At 30.3% G+C, this 22565-nt stretch overlaps 2 protein-coding genes across 4 annotated transcripts in view; one reads left to right on the top strand and one right to left on the bottom strand.

Moving 5' to 3' along the window:
• The window catches only part of LOC123694127 (adenylate cyclase type 2), a 171834-nt gene that overhangs the window by 95560 nt on the left and 53709 nt on the right, over positions 1 to 22565 (top strand). The gene's annotated exons all lie outside the window — the stretch shown is intronic.
• LOC123694134 (E3 ubiquitin-protein ligase SINA-like 5) overlaps positions 1 to 22565 on the bottom strand; it is a 56620-nt gene that overhangs the window by 20489 nt on the left and 13566 nt on the right. The window contains exons 1-2 of one of the 2 annotated variants that reach the window (XM_045639452.1): positions 16338 to 16617; positions 6406 to 6535 (exon numbers count right to left, since the gene is read on the bottom strand). In XM_045639452.1, coding sequence (XP_045495408.1) covers positions 6406 to 6535; positions 16338 to 16457 — 250 coding nt within the window. In that variant the 5' untranslated portion in view covers positions 16458 to 16617. Of the gene's footprint in view, positions 1 to 6405; positions 6536 to 16337; positions 16618 to 22565 lie in introns of those variants that run through there. The other variant, XM_045639453.1, reaches the window with a different exon arrangement.

Genomic DNA, 22565 nt, shown 5'->3' with positions numbered 1-22565 from the left:
AGCATCCATAGTACGGAAAAATGGGGGTCTTCAAGATACCGGAGACGCCGACAACAGATGTCGTCTCGGACGTACGCGCACACACCTGACCGAGCTTTAAAATTGTGCTCCAGGGTGTAGCTGGGATAAGAAAGGTACGCCAGATCAGACGGACATCTTATCTGCGTCTCCGTGAGGAACAAGATACAGGGTCTATGAGTCTCCAGGTGGAAGTGGACTGCAGCGAGATTTGAGTGGAGACCTCTGATGTTAGTGAGGTCCACTTTTAGCGAGAGGGAGTGCTGCCGCTGTGCAACCTTATTTCTGTATCTTGCTTTCATGATTTTGTTAGAGGAGAGTGAAGTAGGTGTGAAGACGGCAGTGAATCGAGGCGCTTAACATCAGGACCAGAGACACACACTTAGCAGCCGCATTATTGGGGACTAGTCTGGAGACTGCGGGGACGCCCGAGCCCCCCCAAGTTGTCCATAGGGCCCTCTCATCCGGTCGCCGACCGGCACTATGGCGCAACTTGGGATTTTTCGCTGGTTGGCGGGGCAGCCTTTCGCGAGTGGCTAGCAGGCTACTTGGGCCCCCTACTGACCAGCGGTCGGCCAGCGGTGCACCGTGCCTCGGATCCCGCTACCCTCCATGACTAGCCACCAGATGCAGAAACATCAGTGTGCGTCAGATCGTCCCGATTGTCAAAGAAAATGTATGGGAACATAAACTATTTTGTTTTTATTTTCATTTAATAAGGTCCTAAGGCGATCATTTTTGTAAGCAAAACTGGAATGCAAATAACCATATTTTATGCAAACATAAATGCTCTATTAGTCTATTCCATATTATAATGTATAAATTGAACTGTAAAATTTACATGATTTTAAGAGCAACTACAGAAGCAACTGACAAGTTTTTCTTCTTCTTCTCTTCTCTGAAACTGTTTCTATACCGGTGGTAAATTGTAAAACTGTGTTTTGAAGACTCAATATAAATGCTTCTAGAATTTTAATTAAATAAATAAATGTTTGAGTTTGAGTCAGGCATGAAGCAGGTAATGTATTCAAATAAAACAGTATTAATATCTGATCAACAAAGATTTAAGATGCGTTTTGATAATAAGTCTAAAAAGGGGTTTTTCTTTAAATCTTTTAACACGTAACTTTTATTACCGGTGAAAGGTTTCCATATACCCTGTATTCTTTACAACACATTTATGAAAAGTTTTAACTTCTTGACAAGTCCTGCTTAGTTTATCTGCCAGATACGACCATTACAGTAACCGTCAAAAAGTGTTAAATAATCTATCAAGTAGGTAAATTATTGCTTGAATTAAAAAGATCAATGTGATGAAAATGATAAAGGTCAGCAAACTTTCCTTTAACATTGCTTATGGACTTCATTCTAACTGTATTTAGTTGAATCGCATTAGTTGAAATACTCATGTTAATTGAACTTATACCAAGTATTTTGAGAACTGTTTCTTGGAATTATCTTGCCTATAGGCTTTTAAATATCTTGATTCTTGCCTATAGGCTTATAAAATTGAACTAGTTATAGGTATCTAGAGAAATAGAAATAGGATAGAAATATTAATATAACCAAATTTGAGATAAATTTAATTTAATTTATTTATTTATTTATTTACTCTTTATTGTACAACAGTCTTATAAAATAAAAGTACAACAAAACCATTCAAAATGTACATATGGCGGCCTTATGGCTCTAAGTCATTGCTCATTTTAGTCTGTTCGTTTTATAGAAGTAAAGTTTATTAATAAAAAATGTGTTTTAAACCTCTTTAATATAATCGTTCTTTTTCAGCTTTTTTATTTTTAACTGCGAATTACTGAACGTTGGAAAATTCTGCAATTATGGATACAATTTAGATAAAAAGATAAGACCTGAAAAATACGTAAGTGCGGGTTTAATCATTTGCTTATCATGTACCTAATAAAACGGTGGAAAATAAAAGTGTGCAGTTTGTTAAATTCATAAAAAGCATAGAAACAGGTTTTTCATGTGGAAAATTCCCTATTTTCACACGATTTAAAAGATTCTTGATAAAAAAGAATAATAAAAATTACTTAGGTGTACTAAAATTATTATTTTAAATCACTACATAGTATAAGACAAAGTCGCTTTCTCTGTCCCTATGTCCCTTTGTATGCTTAAATCTTTAAAACCATGCAACGGATTTTGATGTGGTTTTTTTTAATAGATAGAGTGTATCAAGAGGAAGGTTTTAGTATATAATTTATTAGGTTTTAGACACAGCGGGCGAAGCCGCGGGCGGTAAGTTAAAAATATAACGAAATGAAGGCAGTGTATTAATAACGGTTCCTACCACTTTGTGGGACATGTACCGTAATCGAACCAAATTTGGTTTTATTTTAAATTCTTTCCAACCGACGTTGTATGAATCATGATAAGTTCTGTGCCCTAAACGTACGAATATCATTAATTATTAAAATAACAAACAAATAAAGAGCGTGTGTGCTGAGCACACGTGTCAGAAGTGAAACTTCTTTCTTCTTTCTCTTTCTTCTCCTTTCTTACTCCTTTATGTGACAGTATTGTCATGACGCGACTTTAAAATTTTACTCTCAACAAAGAAGTTTCACTTCAAAAACTTTTATTTAGACGAATTTAGTTAGTACAGTTTTAGTAAATGAAAAAGAGTAAAATTTAACACGACAAAAGTTAGTGACCGCATATTTATTTAAGAATGACTATGATATTCGTAGAAATTTCTTTAATGAAATTATGTACCTTACATAGTTTCTTGATAAACTGTGACTAATCACCGTAGTAATTTCGCGTGAAAATTATGATCTCAAAACGTAAACAAATGATATCACTAGATAATAATTGTGTCACTTTTAAATTATTTTATTATGCATGCGTTTATTTTTAGATACATGATAATATTATGATGATTAGAAAGAAATAAAGTCGAATATAAATAATAAATTTTATTAATTTTATATATTTTTTGTATCGTCGGAGTAATGTAATTAAAATTGACATATAATTCCTCTCTATTTATAAGAAAAATGAGTATTAATAAATTAATAAATTTAGAATGGTTCTGCACGTTTTTTCAGTCATTGCTTTTTAATCAAACAAAAAATTCCCGCCAATATCTATATTTTTCTTTAATATTATTTTAATGTTCTAATAACGATTATTAACTATTACGTAGGAAAGCCAAACAACACGTTGTTACTAGCTGTGCTCTGCGGTTTTACCCGCAGTGCTCCGCTCCCGTTGGTCTTAGCGTGATGATATAATATAGCTTAGAGCCTCGCTCGATAAATGGGCTATCTAACACCGAAAGAATTTTTCAAATTGGTCCAGTAGTTCCCGAGATTAGCGCACTCAAACAAACTCTTCAACATTATAATATTAGTATAGATAATATAACCAGGTGTTTTTATTATTTCTATTATAATTAATGATAATTTCATTTCGTTCAAACATGTTTATTGCACTTAAATATGTAATTGTTTAATGGACACATTTCTCACAAAATTTGCATACGCCATTAGAATCAGTTTCTGCGCATTTAGCCTTGGTGTATAATATGCAATGAATTATTCATAAAGTTATTTAATCTTTTTATGTACTTACGAAAAAAAACAATTCTTATTGTCTTGTGCTGACAGTGAGTAAATTTTAGTAGTTACGTTATGTAAACCATGTAAACATTAAAGGAAGTTTGCTTAGGAAATATATATATTATTTAAAATATATATATATTTTAATTTAATTAGTTTAAAATTATATATTGTATTTTCCTGTTATTAAAGGTGCAGTAGACCATACTGAATTCAATTGTAAGCTACCTATGTAAAATAGTATAGACTGTATCCTTTGTTGAAAATCATAAATATAAATAAATAAGTAAGATGTTAAATCACTATATTGAAAGTAGGGATGTAACGATACATGATTTTGCCGATACGATACCGATACCGATATTTGTAGTCATGTATCGGCGATACCGATACCGATACCGATATCGATGGCTTTGTAGAAAAATAAATAGTGAATTATGCATAAAAAGTTACCAACATTTAACAGAGACTCAACTGTTAATCGTATTCTTTTAAATAAAAATGCCAAATCAAAAAACAACAAAACTATTTTACAAAGTCAGTTAAACTTTAAGTAATACACATACAATCAGTATCTAATAAAAGTTTACTATTGGTAGAGTTTTTTCAGAAAACAAAGTGCGCACGCGCGGGCGGCCTCCCGCATCGTTCATTGAGCGCGGTTTTTGAATTGTTTGATATCGGTATCGGTTGTTTTATTATCGGCGATACCGATATATCGGTATCTGTATCGGTATCGTTACATCCCTAATTGAAAGTATAACAAATGCAGCTACTTAAAAGTGCAGAGCGATTTTTTATTTTTGCTAAGGGAAAAAAGATATCGATTCCAATATATATATATGTATAATGTGCAATGAATAAACAACGATTTTTTATACAAATTGCGAGTGGTTTTTATATCTCGTATATTATGCGAATCTCCTTGGTCACAGAACTATAAAGAACAACATTTCTGTTTTTCATTATAAATCTGTGATAAATCTATTCCTGCTCTATGTATAATTGTATAAGTTAGTGATAAATTAACATTAGATACGAGGTAATTTTCTTATAATATGTAGGTTTTATATCAATCTAAACTTGTCCTATATTTTTATCAAACGACTTAAAAAAAAGTAGGAATGCTCAATTTTTTTTTGTGTTTGATGCTTCATAAATTTCGACTGGGTGAACAGATTTTGATGGATTTTTTTTTGAAGACTAGTGGACTCCGATTAGCCATATTTCAATTTTGGCCAATTTTTAAGGCGGTTTAGTTTTTTGCAAAGAATATTAGTGTTTCTAAGCATAACCTACAATGTAATATTCTATTATCTAACAGCCACATGACCTTTATTTTATTATCAGACGTGTATAATATTAAAAATTGAACCTTGATAGCTATTGAAAGGGTTTCTGAGGTTATGACAATCTCATGATAATAACAATGCAAATATAATGTGACATTGACACAGTTTTTGGTCGTTACGCTACTTCCTGCATGGGTCAATGTTTAACTTCCTTGGTTAAGCCGTTTTGGGGATTTAAAAATAAAAAAAATAAAAAATCGTGATATTATGATAATTTCATTTTTTTTAACTTGATGTGATTTTTAAGTATTTTATTTTATTTATTTATTTATTTATTTATTTATTGACAACCTAGATCCTAGGATAATCACACAGTAATACCTACTTAAAAAAAAAATTGTAAGTATGAAAAATTGATTTTCAAGTGAGTATTTAACAGATAATTTATAGATATGAAACGTATATCAAAATCATGTGAGCACTCTATATTATGTAAAATTAACGCATATTTTTTGTATAAAAAAATGGTTTGTAAACTTTATTTAAATTTTTAATTGAGGACAGCTGCGTTCCGTTATATTATTATGTAATAAAAATATGTTTTATGTGAAAGATCAGTCGTTTTGAAGTTATCTTTTGATCTAAAAGCGTCAACATGAAACAAAAATAACATTTTCACCAGGGCTGTCAGAATTTGAAACTAAAATACATTTTATATAAGTACATATATATATAATTTTCATATAGTTTATGAGATAATATTTTTTTTGTCACATAACACAAAACTATAGGTAACTAAGTAAATGTAATGAGATTGTTAGGTAATATAAATTTTTTTGATATTCCTCATTTAAAAGAAATGAGGCAACCCTATACCATAGCAGGAAATTAAATAATTAGAATTTACCTTAAACAAGCTTTATAATTGTTTGTGTGTGAATCTTCCGGTCTTTTTGTTACTTATGTCAGAGTAAATATTAAAATGGTATTTGTGCAATCCAAATTTACCTAAAAACGTGTGATTTCCCAAATTATTTAGTGATTTTATAACTTGATATTGTTTTTTTTGTGAATATTGCGCACATTTAAAAGTGCATTATTATATGAGTGCGGAAATATGTAATTTAACGTGAATTTCAGGAAAATATTCATATTTCGTATGCGATTATACAATCTCTTACACTGTTACGATCAAATGTTCAGCCATGCCAAGCATGCTGTAAGTCGAGTCTTTGTAATTATCTATACTTAATACCTACTATTATAAAGCTGAAGAGTTAGCTTGTTTGTTTAAACGCGCTTATCTCAGGAACTACTTACTGGTCTTATTTGCAAAATTATTTCGGTGTTAGATAGCCCATTTATCGAGGAAGGTTATAGGCTATATTATATCATTACGCTAAGACCAACAGAGCGGAGCCACGGGGGTGAGCCAGCTAGTTTAAAATAAAGTTAATGTTCACAACTATCCAGTATTTTTCAATATTATTTTAAATAAATAATTAACTAACCTTCTATATCCACAGTTTCTCCGCTAGACGAGTCAGAAGCGTCATCTTCTATCTTCTTCTCGGTGACGATTGTGACGCTGTTCTCTCCGCAGTCATTTGTTTGTGACCGTTTGTCTGTCACGGAGTGGAACTGAAACAAAAAAAATATATTATTAGAAGTTTTTAAATTTAAAAATATTTGACAATAGCTAAAAGGAATAGTTAATTAAATTTTACACGTTTTCAGTGTAGGCAATTCATATTGATTGATTTTATATATAGTTCAGGTTTTTATAGAAACACAAAATTCACTTGTTCCACTTTTATTTCGATTTTTTTATAAAAGCTACGACCGGTTTCGACTTTCGGTACATCATCGTCCGCTATAATCTTAGCCTTGACACTGCCGTAGATTTTATTACAACATATAATTTATTTAAATAAATACAGCTTTATATAGGTACATATATGTATGTACCAACGATTTCAATCTAAAATTGTAAGAATTTTATAAACAAAAACATAACAGTTCAAAGAAAAACTGACATATCAAAAGCGCGGAAATCCGTATTTAGCAAAACTCAACTATAGTCGAGCCAATTTAATAGGCAACATTTGACGTCTATCAATTTTATCTTCGAAGAGATGTAACTTGTATAAAAACATCGATTAAAGTGAATTAATCGATACGGATTTGAAACATTTGTCAATCGAATTTATTAATTTATGATGATTTTTATTCACAAGTAATCAATGCATTCGATTCTAGATGTCAGATTTCGATTTTTAGAGTAACATCTCTGGTATTTAAAAAGAAAAAAGGTTTATTGACACAAAATTGTAGCGACGTCAGTTCTTCAATTCAGAAATTGTTTATTATGTTTAGAATGGTTTATCAGTGAAATGAAATCTTAAAATTACTTGTATTGGTTATTATTATTATAAATATGTAATCATAATTTAAAAAAGTTAAGCAAATGTGCAGTTCTAACAAAACGAAATATCATGTTATTCTATGTCGTCGTTACTAGGTTACGTTGTTGAATTTTGTTGAACTGTCAAATGTTGCCTATTAAAATGGCTCTACTATAATTACACGATTTCTTATCTAGGTATGTACTTTGACAACGTTCTAACAATGGAAGGTTCAAGTACAAATTTGTACAAAGAATAAGGAAATCTATATTAAGAAGCCATAACTCTGTAACACCAAGGCCGGCGCCTTTCTCCGGTCGAGTTTGTGGTTCGTATTAGGTTCTATAGTGGTGTGATAATTAACACTTAGATATTGTGTTACTGATTACTTCGAATGTATCGTGGTCTATTGTTTTCAGACACGTCCTACATAATAATAATTAATTTATAATAATTTTTATTTGGCAACAAATACAGCTACATCAAATTACCTACGTGCCAGTTGCAGTGGTTCCTGGGATTAGCGCGATCAAACTAACAACTCTTCAGCTATGTCTTATTAGTATAGAGTATAGACAACTAATTGAAAAATTCTTTATCGATTGTGAAATGATTCATGACTACAAGCTTCAATGTTCCTTTGTGACATAGCCAACACAAATTTAAAGAAAAAGTTTAATTTATTTTTTCCCACAGCCTTCTTTAGATGGATTATTCATTACAAATTAACAATGTTAAACTTTCGTTTTGAATTTTTTTAAAGTTCATCAAAATTTGTTAACCTTTTATAATCTGTATAACTTTCGATTGATCATGGGCTCGGTTGAATTTTGCATAAAATAATCCTGTAAGTATTCTGACTTACCCTCTCTTGTTTTACTTTAAAGTTTAAACTTTAATAATATTTCCTAATAGACTGGGTCATTTATTCTTATGAAGTACTGTTTTAACAGATCTATTAACCTAAAGTATTAACAAACAATTTGTATGAAATATTTTAATGTCAAGTTACTATAAAAATTAAAAAAAATATCGACAACCATATTTTACAATTAATGGTAAACATAAATTTAACTGATTACAAGAGAATAATTGAAATATACAATTTTTAAATACATACCTAATACCTATGTATTTACGGAGGATTATATTTTTTATTAAACTACTGATAGGCTATCATTTCAATAAGAGTTCTGATGAAAAGATAATATAACAAACTAATATCTGTTCTTAAACTAGAAAATCTAGAAGCCATAATGTATTAACAAGAACTATAAACTACAAATTGCGTTTCTGATCGACTAAGAATGCATAATCAAAGTACCTAAAATTGAGAAAATAAAAACTAGCTTAATAATCAATTTCACAATAACCAAACAAAAGGGTAAATTTCAATCCCTTATTTTAACACTTTTCAGTAGTCTATCCACGAGTCCCGGAAACACTATATCAAAAGTCCCTATTAACTTACTTTATCTTTTTTACTGTCTTTTTACTGCATAATTCTGCATCTAAATCAACAAATCGATGGAGCTGCATTGTTATAACAAAAATGTTATGACATACAAAATATAAATCGCTACTAAAATTATCAAAATAATTACGTCTGAGAAAACCCCCTGCGCATTAAAAATATTGCCGGAAAAATCAAACGCTTACTTACCTATACATTAAAAAAACAACTGTTGTCACATTATATACATGACTTCATAGGTCGTTGACTTTGAATCAAGGTTTTGCCATCTAACATAAGGTATCCATGGCGATTATCACGTAGGCTTCAAATGATGCAAGATTATTAAAACGCAGGCATATTCTTATAATATAAAAATGAATCGCAAAATATGTTGGTAATTTTTTGTTTTAAGTTGATTTCGTTAATTACTTCTTTATTGAAGTACGAGGATTGTTCTTATGGAGAGAAAACGTAAACATGTACCACAGGCGAAGCCGGGGCGGACCGCTAGTTGTTAATAGTTATCAATCGTTATTATGAGCAATTCTATGAGATTATACGTTCAATGTCATGTAAATCAAACGGACAAATGTAATGTGTAAATAAATCACCTTGCTTTGCTTTCGAAGTGCACATTACTCAAAAATTTGCAGTGTTTTATGCAATATTGAGTTGGCCTGGTTGCTTAAATTGGTAGACATATTTTTTGCAAAATTATTTTAAAGTTTTGATGCAAGTGCGTTAAAATAATTACTAGTCTTATTAATTCATACTTATATTTTGTCTTGTAAAAGCAAATATCTTGGTATGGTATCTCTAACACGTTTTTATTCACTTCACTTGTATTTTTGCATGTAACCGATTCCTTTAGGCTCGATTTTGACCCACTTTAAACGGACATATTTACTTCTAACTTTGTTAACCGCACTTATCAAGGTTCGGTGACAATACAATATTTTAGTGAGTTTATGCGTGTTTTTTAAAACTATGCTCATTATGATCTTAGTGTCATGAAGGATACTTTTATTTATCAATAACTAGCTTACCGCCCGCGGCTTCGCCCGCTTTGACTTAAACCTAATAAATTATATATATATATATATATATATACTAAAACCTTCCTCTTGATTCACTCTATTTATTAAAAAAAAAACCGCATCAAAATGCGTTGCATAGTTTTAAAGATTTAAGTATACATAGGGACAGAGAAAGCGACTTTGTTTTATACTATGTAGTGATTTGTACCTGTAAACATTCATAATAATTGCGGATATCAACTATCAAGACACGCGGCAGCGTGTCAAGCCGAGTTCAAGCGAAGAGAACTGGCGAGCAGCAGCCGTGTGTATATTTACACGAACCATTTCGAGCCACTTTTCACCCCCTTATAACTCGAAAACTATTTAAGTTAAATAAACCAAATTTGGTACATATCAAGAGGACCTCAAGATAAACAAGAACCTTAAATTTCATAAATACAGATTAAACAGTTGCGTAGATATTAATATCCAAAAATCGCAATTTTTAAGACTGACTGACTTATAGATATATACAAAACCTAACCCACTTCCAGATGACCTAGAAAGTTCAAATTTTGTAATCAACTAGGTAATAGTGAGTGTACAAAGGAAAAAATCAGAAAATACTGAATTTATTTGTATTTAATTTTTTTTTCAATGACATTAATTTTGTTTGTATGGAAAAATGGAAAAGTTTAAAAAAATAGAAAATAGTATATTCACCTTGCTAGTCTTAAAAAATAGATCAAAACTAGTCAGTGGCCGAAAAAAATTTTGAAATCCATCAATAAATGACTGAGATATAGATTATTGAAGTTTACATATTTTAGCGCGAAACATCTGTAGATTCGATGCGCCTCTGACATCACACTCACTCGCGCTAGTATCGCTAGGGCTAATTACTTCGATTGCATGATTTTTTTATTCAAAACTGTTATTAAACGTAAAATAAAAGAAAATTGTAATAAAAATATTGCTCATACAATAATATTATATAATTTTACATATTCACATTTATTTATTCTTTATTTATGAGTGTTTAGTTTAGTTTTAATTTCAGTGTAATGGAAGAAGGCTTCGTCGAAGGTCGGAATGATTTAATTTGCGTAGCTAATATATAAGTGAAATATCTTTAGGCGCGTTAAGAGTAAAATTTCAAAATCGCGTCATGGCAATACCGTAACGTCATGGAGTAAGGCGACGATTCTTCTACAACTATCTTTGCATCTTTGTAATAGTGTGTGTACAAATTCACGCTGGATGTTTAGAAAATCATGTAATCTTTTAAACAGAAAACGAGTTTAAAAAATTGCAGATAATGACGGGGCAATGTGCGCTGACATTCATAACATACAAGAAAATATAGAAAATAATACTAAACAAACCATACAAAGAAACCGCAAGAAAAAATACTTATATAAAAAGTATTATATTCATAAAGTAAATCAAATTTGCAGAGTAATTTTCTGTACAAAAAGTAATGATATCCCACCAAAAACATAAATGTAAAAATTGGAGCCGAGTTCAATCGTTGACTTAATTTAGGTACCAAAAAAGAAATGAGATATAATTAATGTGTGCCAAGTTCTGCAGACAGTCCAAAAATTTATTTACAAAGATGTATTAAGTTCTTAGGTTGACTGAAAACTCAATTGTTTTATTTTCCCTTAGAGAACAATGTTTATTCCAAAATATAACTTTTTTAATTTGAATAATATAATTATTTTCACAAAGCAAACAACTAATGACCTATTGAACCCCATAATTTGATGAGGCTAGTTTTACATACTGTTTATATTTTGTGAGGTCCTAAAAACTAGCCTCATCAAATTATGGGGTTCAATAGGTCATTAGTTGTTTGCTTTGTGAAAATAATTATATTATTCAAATTAAAAAAGTTATATTTTGGAATAAACATTGTTCTCTAAGGGAAAATAAAACAATTGAGTTTTCAGTCAACCTAAGAACTTAATACATCTTTGTAAATAAATTTCTGGACTGTCTGCAGAACTTGGCACACATTTATTATATCTCATTTCTTTTTTGGTACCTAAATTAAGTCAACGATTGAACTCGGCTCCAATTTTTACATTTATGTTTTTGGTGGGATAGGTGTATACTAAAGTCCAAAATACAATTATCTTGTTGATTTCTTTTACCTCTAACATGTTTTGCTAATAAAAATATACGCAAATGAATATTTGTTACGTGTTATGGTATTATTGTCTAACTCCTACGTTTAATCTGTGGTTTATTTGAAATAAGATACATATTTATTTTTCCTTATAATTGACGTCATAATGTGTTTACTTGACACTTTTTCCATATTTATCCTGCAACGTATTTCCTTTTGCAATATTTTTGATGCGATTATCAGCTCAATCAAAATTAATATAAATTATTAGATTTCCGCCCGCGTTTTCAATCCCACATAGTTCCCGTTCCTAAAACCTATCCTACATGTGTTAATCCAAGTTACCCTCTATATGTGTGCTAAATTTCATTGTAATCGTTTCAGTAGTCTTTGTGTGAAAGAGTAACAAACACTGAACACACACAAATCCTCACAAACTTTCGCATTTATACTATTAGTAGGATATGTTGGAAAATAATAGGGGGTGACTATTAAGGAGAAGTTTGTTTATATATATGCATATCATTTATCAGGAATGTATGTAATTAATGCCAAATGTAATAAAACCTATCCTGTTTACACTTAGATATAAAACGTAATTCAACTATTTATATAAATTAAATTTAATAGCTTATATTTTAAACGATAAAAAAGCAATCAAATGTGTTCTTTAATATAATATTATTAATAATATAGAGTAAAGTTTTGACCATGACCAGTAAATATTTAAAACTAATATTCACGTGTTCGACTCCACGTGACTATGGAATTGAGGCCATAAGACCTGTCCCGGTAGTTACTCAACTATGTCCTAGGCTAGACTGAAGACTTGGGTAATATTCTCACGGTACCTACATAGTTGCATGGCGATATTGTTTATTTTTCATTGTTTTTGATTGGTTTTCATTAAGATTAAATGGATGAACGTGTATGTGGCTATAAAGTAGTTAGAAAACTACATTTTTTTTATTTTGTTCGAAAAAAGGTTGTATGCATGTAGGTACCACGCAAGAAGCCGGTGCGGACCACTATTTCAGAAATACAAATAATTAAATTGTTCTGTCACGAAATGTTTGCGGTTACAGACTGACACATTAACAAAAAACAGATATATTTTAGCAGAATATATTGTTCTTTATCAAGTGTTTTATCGTACTAGTAATTTATTAGATACTTATTACATTGTAAACTCAGGGTCGACGTCTAATGGTTAATGCATATTTACAACTTTATATAATATTATAATAGGCCTTAGTGCTAATAAAAGCTTTATTACCTACTTACAATTGGGATTTTTATTTCGCTGTTAAAATTGCAATTGTGACAATACATTCTTAAAGTTAATTAAATATTAGAAATGACGTGTCACGTGACAGGCGTGTTAAAAAAGATGAAATGTTTTTAATTTCTTTAACTTACGTACAATAAAGTATCAACATTTTGCAAACACGCTATAATTACTGGATGTGACATATTTATTTCTGCGGAAATAATTTCGTCATCAAACCATATATTAAGTGCCGCGTCCAATAAAACACGGATTTAAATTAATAAATTTAAGAGTTAAATCGTTGAAATGCAAATAAATAAATCGTGAAGATGTCAGCGGTAACGTGAGTGTTGTTGTTGCCTTGAGGGTTCCGTAATCAAAATGTGTGAAATGTCTGTTTGTCCGTTTGTCACCAGATAGTTAATTTTCTTAGAAAGAAAGTACATATTTCTGTTGCCGCTCGCGCTATAAAAACAAGTAGGTAATAACCAAAGTTACGATTGGCATGGTCATAAATTAGTTGAATGACCAATACAGTCGCTCATTTGTACTGAACCCTTAATGTTGCGAGTCTAACTTGCACATGACCGTTCTTTTTTCTTCGTATGTGAAGGAAATGATATTCTTTGTTAAGTCAAAATATTGTTTTAAATATATACTCTATAAAATATGTATAATTATAAAAATACAACACAAGTAGTATTCCCGGTGGAAATAAAGGTAGGATTTAAATGACTTTTTGTTTTTTTTGTTTTTTAAATTATAACATTGGCACCATCTTTCAGGTTTTGTCGGTTCGTTAACCTTAGGAAAGTGAATTTAGTATAAGTGCGAGATCGTGCGGTCTTCAGCGCTTCCCTATCGTACAATAAAAAAGTGCATTCTAATTTTTTCAAATAACTCTTTTTACGATAAATATATAAAACATAATGTATTGCGTTTTAATTTACATTTAAAAAATAATTTTATATCTTAAGTCGAAATAAACGTTCATTGGCACGTGTGTGATATAAATTATTTTAAGAATATAATTATTTTAACTCTGTTGATATTACAATATCATCTGAGGTGACACATGAATCGTGATACATACTTTTACCCTGCCTTTGCCCAGGGTGTGTTTTTCTAACAGTACTTAGTGCTCAATATCACCTCATCAGATTTACAATAGTAGATCACATAATTTACCCTATAGTTTACTTACTGCTCAAATCTTAATGTTAGGAATAATTGTCCTAGATGTGACCGAAACAAAAGTAGATACCTAGGTATATGGTAGATATTAGGCAACTTTAATACTTTCACTCCTACCCCTAAAATGCTAATCTGTTTTACCGTGAAAAACACCGAGGGCCAAACCTAGTTCTGCCAAACTATTGATATCACAGACCCATGATAATTTTCAATATCGCAAAAATATGTTAATTGTTAATAAAACTAACCATGAGAAATTCTGGTTCCAACATGCCATGCTGTTTGAGCATGATCACTTCGTTTTATTATAGGCTCACGAAGCACAAATACATTATTATTAATGCAAATAAACTTAATAGAGATATAATTTATCTTATAAATATGCAACATGAACTATTTCATTTAGAAATTTATTAACATGTAAATTGTTGAAAATATAATAGGTTATGTAAAACTAGTTTTACCCTGAATGGTAGATTTACCAATAATATAGTGAAGATGGCTTTTTGTGACAAAATTTCACCCAGATTTGTTGAGTTGATTTGTAGTCTAATATAAATTAGAATTGTTTTTTTATGACCTATGCTTGGTGTGTTTAAAACAATAGCTTAAAAATGCAATGAAAAATTGTACAACAAATAGTTGCAATTGAAATAATTGAAGTGAACCTTATTGTAAATAATTATTTAAAAAAATATATATTCATCATCCAATACTTTTATAAAGGTTGGTTAATTATTTTGTTTACTAAAAAATATCAAGCTTTTTTTCACAGTTACCTAAGTAGGTACCTACATTTAATCCATGATTTAACTTTAAAAAAACCATAACATCATTTTCTGAAGATAAACCTCCACCATATTATTATAAAGAGTATAATTATCCACGTTACCTCATGATAAAAGAAATATTGTACCTAATTATTAAACTTCAAGGATTAAATCGTGTGAATCCAACAGCCTACATCCAGCCAAATGAAAATAGACTCTATACCTATACGATAGAGTTCTGTTTCGTGTGAGAGCTTTGACAATGCAGTTTGTTGCATAATTTAGGACATCTTTGCAAGAAGATTGTAGGTGAAGAATGTTCGTATTTACCAACATTTGACACTTATGTTTTGCCCGCGACTTCGTTCGTGTAAACTAAAAAGTAGGTATAGAACATTTCACATCAAAATTAATAGAAATAAATTAATACGTTTTTGGCTTAGGTTTTTGGTTGTTTTAGACAGTCGATTCAAGCCAGTTTTTATAATTTAAAAATACATGGTAGAAAACGCTACAGTAAAAACCAATCTGTATTCAATATAACTTTGAATAGATATTTCCTAACTTTTCTTTACTTCGTTCACTTTTTGTTGTTGAGTTTTTTATTCAAGTTTTATGTAATTTGGGAAACATCGGTGCGTTGGAACCTTGATTTCTTTACTTTTTCACAATAATTTTGAACGCATTTCTAATATTAACTACGTATTTATTTAATTTGTACATAACCAATGTCATATTTTGTAATTTATTTATCACTAGCTGTGTCCCGCTGTTCTATCTGCATAGCTCGGCTCCTATTGCTCTCAACGTGATGATATTATAATATGTATCTATACATATATTTAGTCTTCCGCGATAAATTGTATATCTAACAGTGAAATAATTTTTCAAATAGGACTCGTGGTTACCGAGATAAGCGCGTTCAAGCAAACAAACAATCAAACTCTTTAGCTTTAAATACACGTTTCGTTGAAATAAATTGTACCAGTATATCGAATATTATTATAAAGATTTACATGCATAATGAATTCACTTAAAATATACAACTGTACAAATTAATTTAGAAATCTATATTATTCTCTAAAGTTGTTGCATTGCAATTTTAATATAAGTCACCAAAATAACTTATACAATTAAAAATACATTAAGAACTCGATTATTTATTATAAATAACCGGTTAATCGGATAAACTCACCGGTTTTCCGAACAGGATCATTTTGGACTCTCTCCGTAAATTCTGATAACCTCGGTAACCATGGCAACAGTCCTCCTCCTCTGAACTGGGTACATGATAATACGCCACGTATTTACGCATTATAACAGTTAAAATAACTATTGGAAGATCGTAATATCACACTAAATTTTCTCTATTAAGAGAAGAATGGTAAGATAGAAAGTGTCGGCAAAAACAACTAAACGGTAACCGTTCGATTTTTGTCGGTCCGTTTTTTGGGCCTATTTCAACACGACCAACTTCAGTCTGGTTGTAGAGGCAACTAAATCTTAAGGTTGATAAAAAGTAGTGGCTTAGGAAAAGTAACTCATTGTGTAAAAGACAATGCGATATTTTGTCTGCACGTGTAAGGCGGCGCCGGCGCAGCGATGCGTTAACACGCAGTTTTAAAAATCAATATTTTTATAACCTCAAATGACTTATCAATAAATAAATTAATCTCTTACCTTTTATTTTATAAGAACAAGTAATTTTTCCTCTGGCACACAAATTAAACTAAAATAAATTAACAATAATTATCATGTGACATTATAATATTATACACATCAAAATATTACTCAAATAATTTGTAGACGTAGATAATAAAAAAGGCCGACTCAATAAAAAAAAAAACAAAAATAACTTAACAACAATATACACATTTTTTTCTATAACAATTAATCATATCTTTTGTATAATCTACATAAATCTTACATTAAAATTAGCAGCAAAAAATATTGAAATTCAATACAATCGGCACATCCATACGTCGCCTTACGCACGTGACGTACACGACAAACATGTCAGCATGCCTTCCGGATGAATAGCAGTCTTTGTTTGCCACTGTTTACGGAAGTCTAATAATGGCTTGTCTATTCGTGAATGGGCGATCTTCCGAACGGGTTAAAAAAGAAAAAGAAAAAAAAAACGAAACATTCGTGAAGGCGAGTTCCAAATTCAAAATCGGCGGGAAATTTTAGAAAAAGAAATTAGAATGAATATGCCTTGAAGTAATAATATTGGATGTGGTATGGGTTTGTCATAATTATTTCGTAAGAAGTCGTAATATTGGATATGGTAAATCGATTGACGTATTTAATAAATACCTACTGGTTAATGAACGAACAAAAGCAATTAATTTTATTTACTTCTCATTCTCTATAAGCTGTTCATTAAAACGATATTTATATGTTAATTGCTAACCAGCTAGTTCGATTATATAGCTTTATTAAGCTAGATATTTCGCATTCTTGAATATGAATGATTATTATACGTGTTTATTTTATTTTAATTTAATTATTATAAACTACGGGTTACTCGATACCTCATCTAATTTAATTACAAGATGTTTGACATAAAAAGATAGAACATAATCCTTAAGATCATTGACCCTTATCAATGGCGATATAAAATTATGTCAATATAATTTTAACGCTTTATCGTTGTATAAGAGTGCTGATAACGCTATAAATATTTTGAAAGCAATATAAACATTGTATTGTGAGTATGTAAATAAAGCAATTTGATACAAGAACTAATTTGTATAAATATTCGTATCGACTTGTTTGTATAATTTTATTTAAATAAAAATAAACGATAGTGACTTTTCAACGCGGTAGTACTAAATGCTACTAGTGCAGCACAATGCAGCGTTGGGCAAGTAGAGGCAATCACCATAGTGGGCCTAAATGTCTATGATCGGCCGTCATTGTAGATGTTTTTTTTTATAATCGCCGTAATGGCGGCCAACATCGACGATCATTTGTTGGGCCAACGCTACCCATTATGTAGAGGGCCCATTATAGGTGTTGTAGTATGGAGGTACAGTCCCATGTACACAAGTGATTTTAATTGTTTAAACTTTATCGATGAGTATTTGTCAATCTTAGATTTGTCAATAATACATCGCTTTGTGAGAGAAAATAATATAGTAACTTTTATTATTAGAAAATAGTTGATTACAATAACATAAAATGTATCAAAATGCATAACGATCGATCGATAAGAAGTATCTTGATATTATATTTATGTATTAAGAATTCGTTTCAAATTGCTAAATACATTTTCTGTTAAAATACGTACATTTTGACCTTAAATAATCATAGCGAATACATATTTTGATTTTGATAAGAATAAAAGGATGTTAGTAGAACATGATAACAAACAAAATAATGCTTATTTGTTTATTTACATTCGTTAAAATGTTGTTCCATGGGATATATGATCGGTCCTCCGCTATTTTCTTAAAATTTTTATATTGAAAATATGTTTTTTCAGTGTAATTTTTTGCAAAAAATTCACTAAACCGCTACATTATTCCTTTGTGACATACACTATTTTTGCCTATATCGATTTCATTTGTCCGGAGTCGAGACAACCGTCTAGTCTTAATTTAAGTCGATGAAAATTATTTCAGTTTCTAGTCTATCATTTATATAGGTCAAGGGTTAAACCCACAGGTTAAACCGCAGGGCAATACTATAGCTATTTATACAAATTTGATCTTATATTTAGTTTAATCTATATATAGGATGTTCAAACACAGACAGACATGTCTGAGATAAACGTACTTGTACAGACTGTTTGTTTGGAGGTCATTGAACTTGCTAATTATTTACTCGTATTAAAATTACTCATGTACGGTTTTGTTATATTGTGGTGTATTAATTACTATATATAAATCTGAATATGATATGTTATTATGGAGTTATACGTATAATTGTATCATTTTTTTAAAACATATTTTCTTCACTACAAGTTTGTAACTTTCGCTATATTACCGACTGGTACACAATTGTATTAATAATCCAGATGTTTGTCTAAACATATCTATATCTATACCGATAAACATTTGACTTTTTTTGTTTGTTTGTTTCTTACTATATAATTTTAAGTTACTTGACCAATTTGAATTTTTTTTCATCCTAAGTTACATAGACGTTTTACGGGTCTACAAGCGCGACACGACAACGGCCGAATCAACTTTAATCATTCACGAAAACCTTACACCGTTTTCCCCAGTCGGTTAAACGAGATGTCTGCATCATTAGACAGTCAGATGTATATTTCTGGAGCTCTGACTCAGCGGATGTGTCATTTGGTGTTTATGTTTCAGGATCCCGGACATCTTTGAAATACTTGGAATATATTATTCTGTGTTTTGTTTGAAATCTGCATACCAATACCGATATTATTGAGAGGAAAAAATATATTTTTTACTGAAGAACAGATTGATTTCAAATATGATTTGAAGGCTCTTTTTTCTAAGCTCTCAAAATAGTGTGTTAAAGCTATTTATTTTCTGTTTACTCGTTAAACGTATTCTAAAAACTATGTTGTTGGCTTCAATATCGACTGTAGGTCACGCTCCAAGTGCCTATTCTTTAAAAAAATAATCAATGTACGGTATTTCCTACGATTTTATTATGTATATGTATAGATGTATCGAAGTCTTAAATACTTGGCAAAAATTACCATAATATTTACTCGCCAGATTTAAATTTAAATGCAACTGTTGCGAAAAATATATTATTATTATGCAATGATATTCTGATCAAAAAACATTAATATAAAAAAGCGATCTTGTTATATTTAAAAACAACTCTATAATAATTATTAACCGTTGATATAAAATAAATACAATAGTGTTTCTGTTTAATTTTTATATAATATATATCTACTATATAAAAATAAGTCGAGTTTTCCTTCCTGACGCTATAATTCCAGAACGCACAAACCGATTTCCACGGTTTTGCATTCGTTGGAAAGGTCTCGGGCTCTGTGAGGTTTATAGCAAAGAAAAGGTGTCTGGTGGCGAAACGGAGTTCGCCCGGTTTGCTAGTTATTAATAAAAAGTATTAACGTCTTGGCTATAGTAAAATATTAGAAATTATACTATAATTTATGCGATCCTTAATAAACTACTGTGAAAGTGTCTATTTTAAGTGAATTTATGTTTTATTAATAGAATGTAATAGCCAATAAATAAGTAATTTGTATTCCTTTGTTATGCACAAAATAAATTGACTATGCATTGATTTTTTACACTCTAAAACTTTATAAAGGCGCCATTAGGAATATAAAGTACATATTATTAAAATCCTGCTCTTTTAGAAGCGAACGTTAATGCGTCCATTAACATACAATGAATATATGTCAAAAATAAAGGTTTAAAAATAATATTTTCAATCCTATTCTTAATATATATAAGGTTTAAAATCCTTTGCAGCAGATAAAAAACGGAAGTCAACATATTCCGCCTATAAACTTTACGACTAAATTTTTTCACGTGTTAAACAATAATAAATAAAATACATAACGACACAGGAAAAAGACATGGAATTATTATTTCAAAATATATTATGTAGTTATTAATAAAAATAACCCGTGTGATAGATTTTTTTAACGTCTGCACATTGAATTTACATACAAGTTTGGGCTCAATTTATCTAGTCTTTGTATCCACTTAGCTATACAAAAAAGTATCTATTAAAATTAAAATTTAGAATTAAATATTTATGAAAATTTGGGAATTAATTTTTGGAATACCGTCACGTCATGGAGTCAGGCGACGGTTTCGTTACCTTTGAATCTTGCCAAAGAAGTTTCACTTCTGACACGTGTGCTCGGCTCATAATTTTTACACGTCACCATACTTAAAACCTCGTTCTTGACCCATTACAATGTCATTAAAGAATAGTCAATAGTATAGATGTAAATATGGATAAATAAATCAATAATATGACACGAGAAAAGCTACAGTCTAATAGTAACACAGTAACACATAAACAGTGTGGTAACAATGTCGTAATGGACAGGTTCCGAAATCTCCGGCGCGGTCGATTGCGCGCTAGCATAGGGTTTACAAACAAATTGCTTCACGCGTTTAGTATGGAGACTGGTCAATCATTCTATATCTAAACTTATATTTTCACAAAAAAAAAATATTATGTTAAAATAGAGCCACTATTTAGGTACAGGAATTGTTTAAAAAAAAGAAACGGGTTATGACGTTTGAATTTCGAACCAAAAATAAAGAAACCATTCACGGGAATTATTGCACGAAAAAACTAGTTATTACCTACTGTAGAATTTGGACCAAAAATAAAGCTACCATTCACGGAATTGTTTAAAAAAAACAAGTTATCAACAGGTTCGTTTATTTGATATGTCGATATAACAGCTGTCGCAGGCTCCCACAGGATGCTGTTAATTGACTTCCACCTGGCTGCGCCCAGATGGAGGTTTTTAGGGAGTTATCGCATGAATGGTTCGATTTTAGTCTTTAATATTCGGATATTTTTATTGGGTATCATATTATATTGGAGTGGCAATTTCATGTTATATAAGGTAAGCTATATTTTGATAAGATTTGAGTTTGTAAAAATAAGGTAGGTATTATTTATTTTCAGAAAGTAAACTGTACTCGTTCTAAATATACCTACTTGTCATTTTCATAAATTAATACATTTATAACTAATTTAAAAATCCGATTTAGGGCTGACTTTTCAATCCTTGGTTAAAACTTATTCATCGAATAACTACCATTTCAAAAATGTATTGTAATTATCCGTATATGACAGGTGTTTTGTTTACAGGTGACATTTTAATATGTTCGTGTAATATACTTTATTGGACGGATAAATTTTAACCAAGGATTGAAAAATCGGCTCTTAGTAAATAATTTAAGAAACTAATTATAATTTTTTACTTACCACTTACAATAGTTGTTTTGAACAAAGAAAAACATATAACATATAGGTATCTAGAATGAAAACAAATGACAAATCGACAGAAATAGATCAAAAAACATTTTTAACGTCTCAGTTTTACATAATCGATTTAATGACCACCTGTTGCGATCCCGTTTCTTAATCAGCATAATAATAAAAGCTTCAGTTTATCTACACCACTTAGCATCAAATTATCAAACTACTAATATAAATGCGAATGGAGTTATGGATCCATATGTATATATGTTTGGTACTCTTTCACGCAAAAACTACTAAACCGATTACGATGAAATTTAGCACACATATACATATAGGGTAACTTGGATTACCTAATACTTAGGATAGGTTTTATCCCGGAAATCCCACGGGAATGGCAGCTATGCGTGTTTTTTTAGAAAACAAAGTTTAAGTCTTTAAATTTATGAATTATATATTTTAAAAAATGTTGAAAGATTGTCAGTAAATAGATAAATTAGTG

The sequence above is a fragment of the Colias croceus genome, chromosome 9 (assembly GCF_905220415.1).
Source record: "Colias croceus chromosome 9, ilColCroc2.1".
Classification (NCBI taxonomy): Eukaryota; Metazoa; Arthropoda; class Insecta; order Lepidoptera; family Pieridae; genus Colias; species Colias croceus.
Note: the sequence above shows the minus strand (reverse complement) of the source record. Positions and strands in the feature narration are given on the sequence as shown.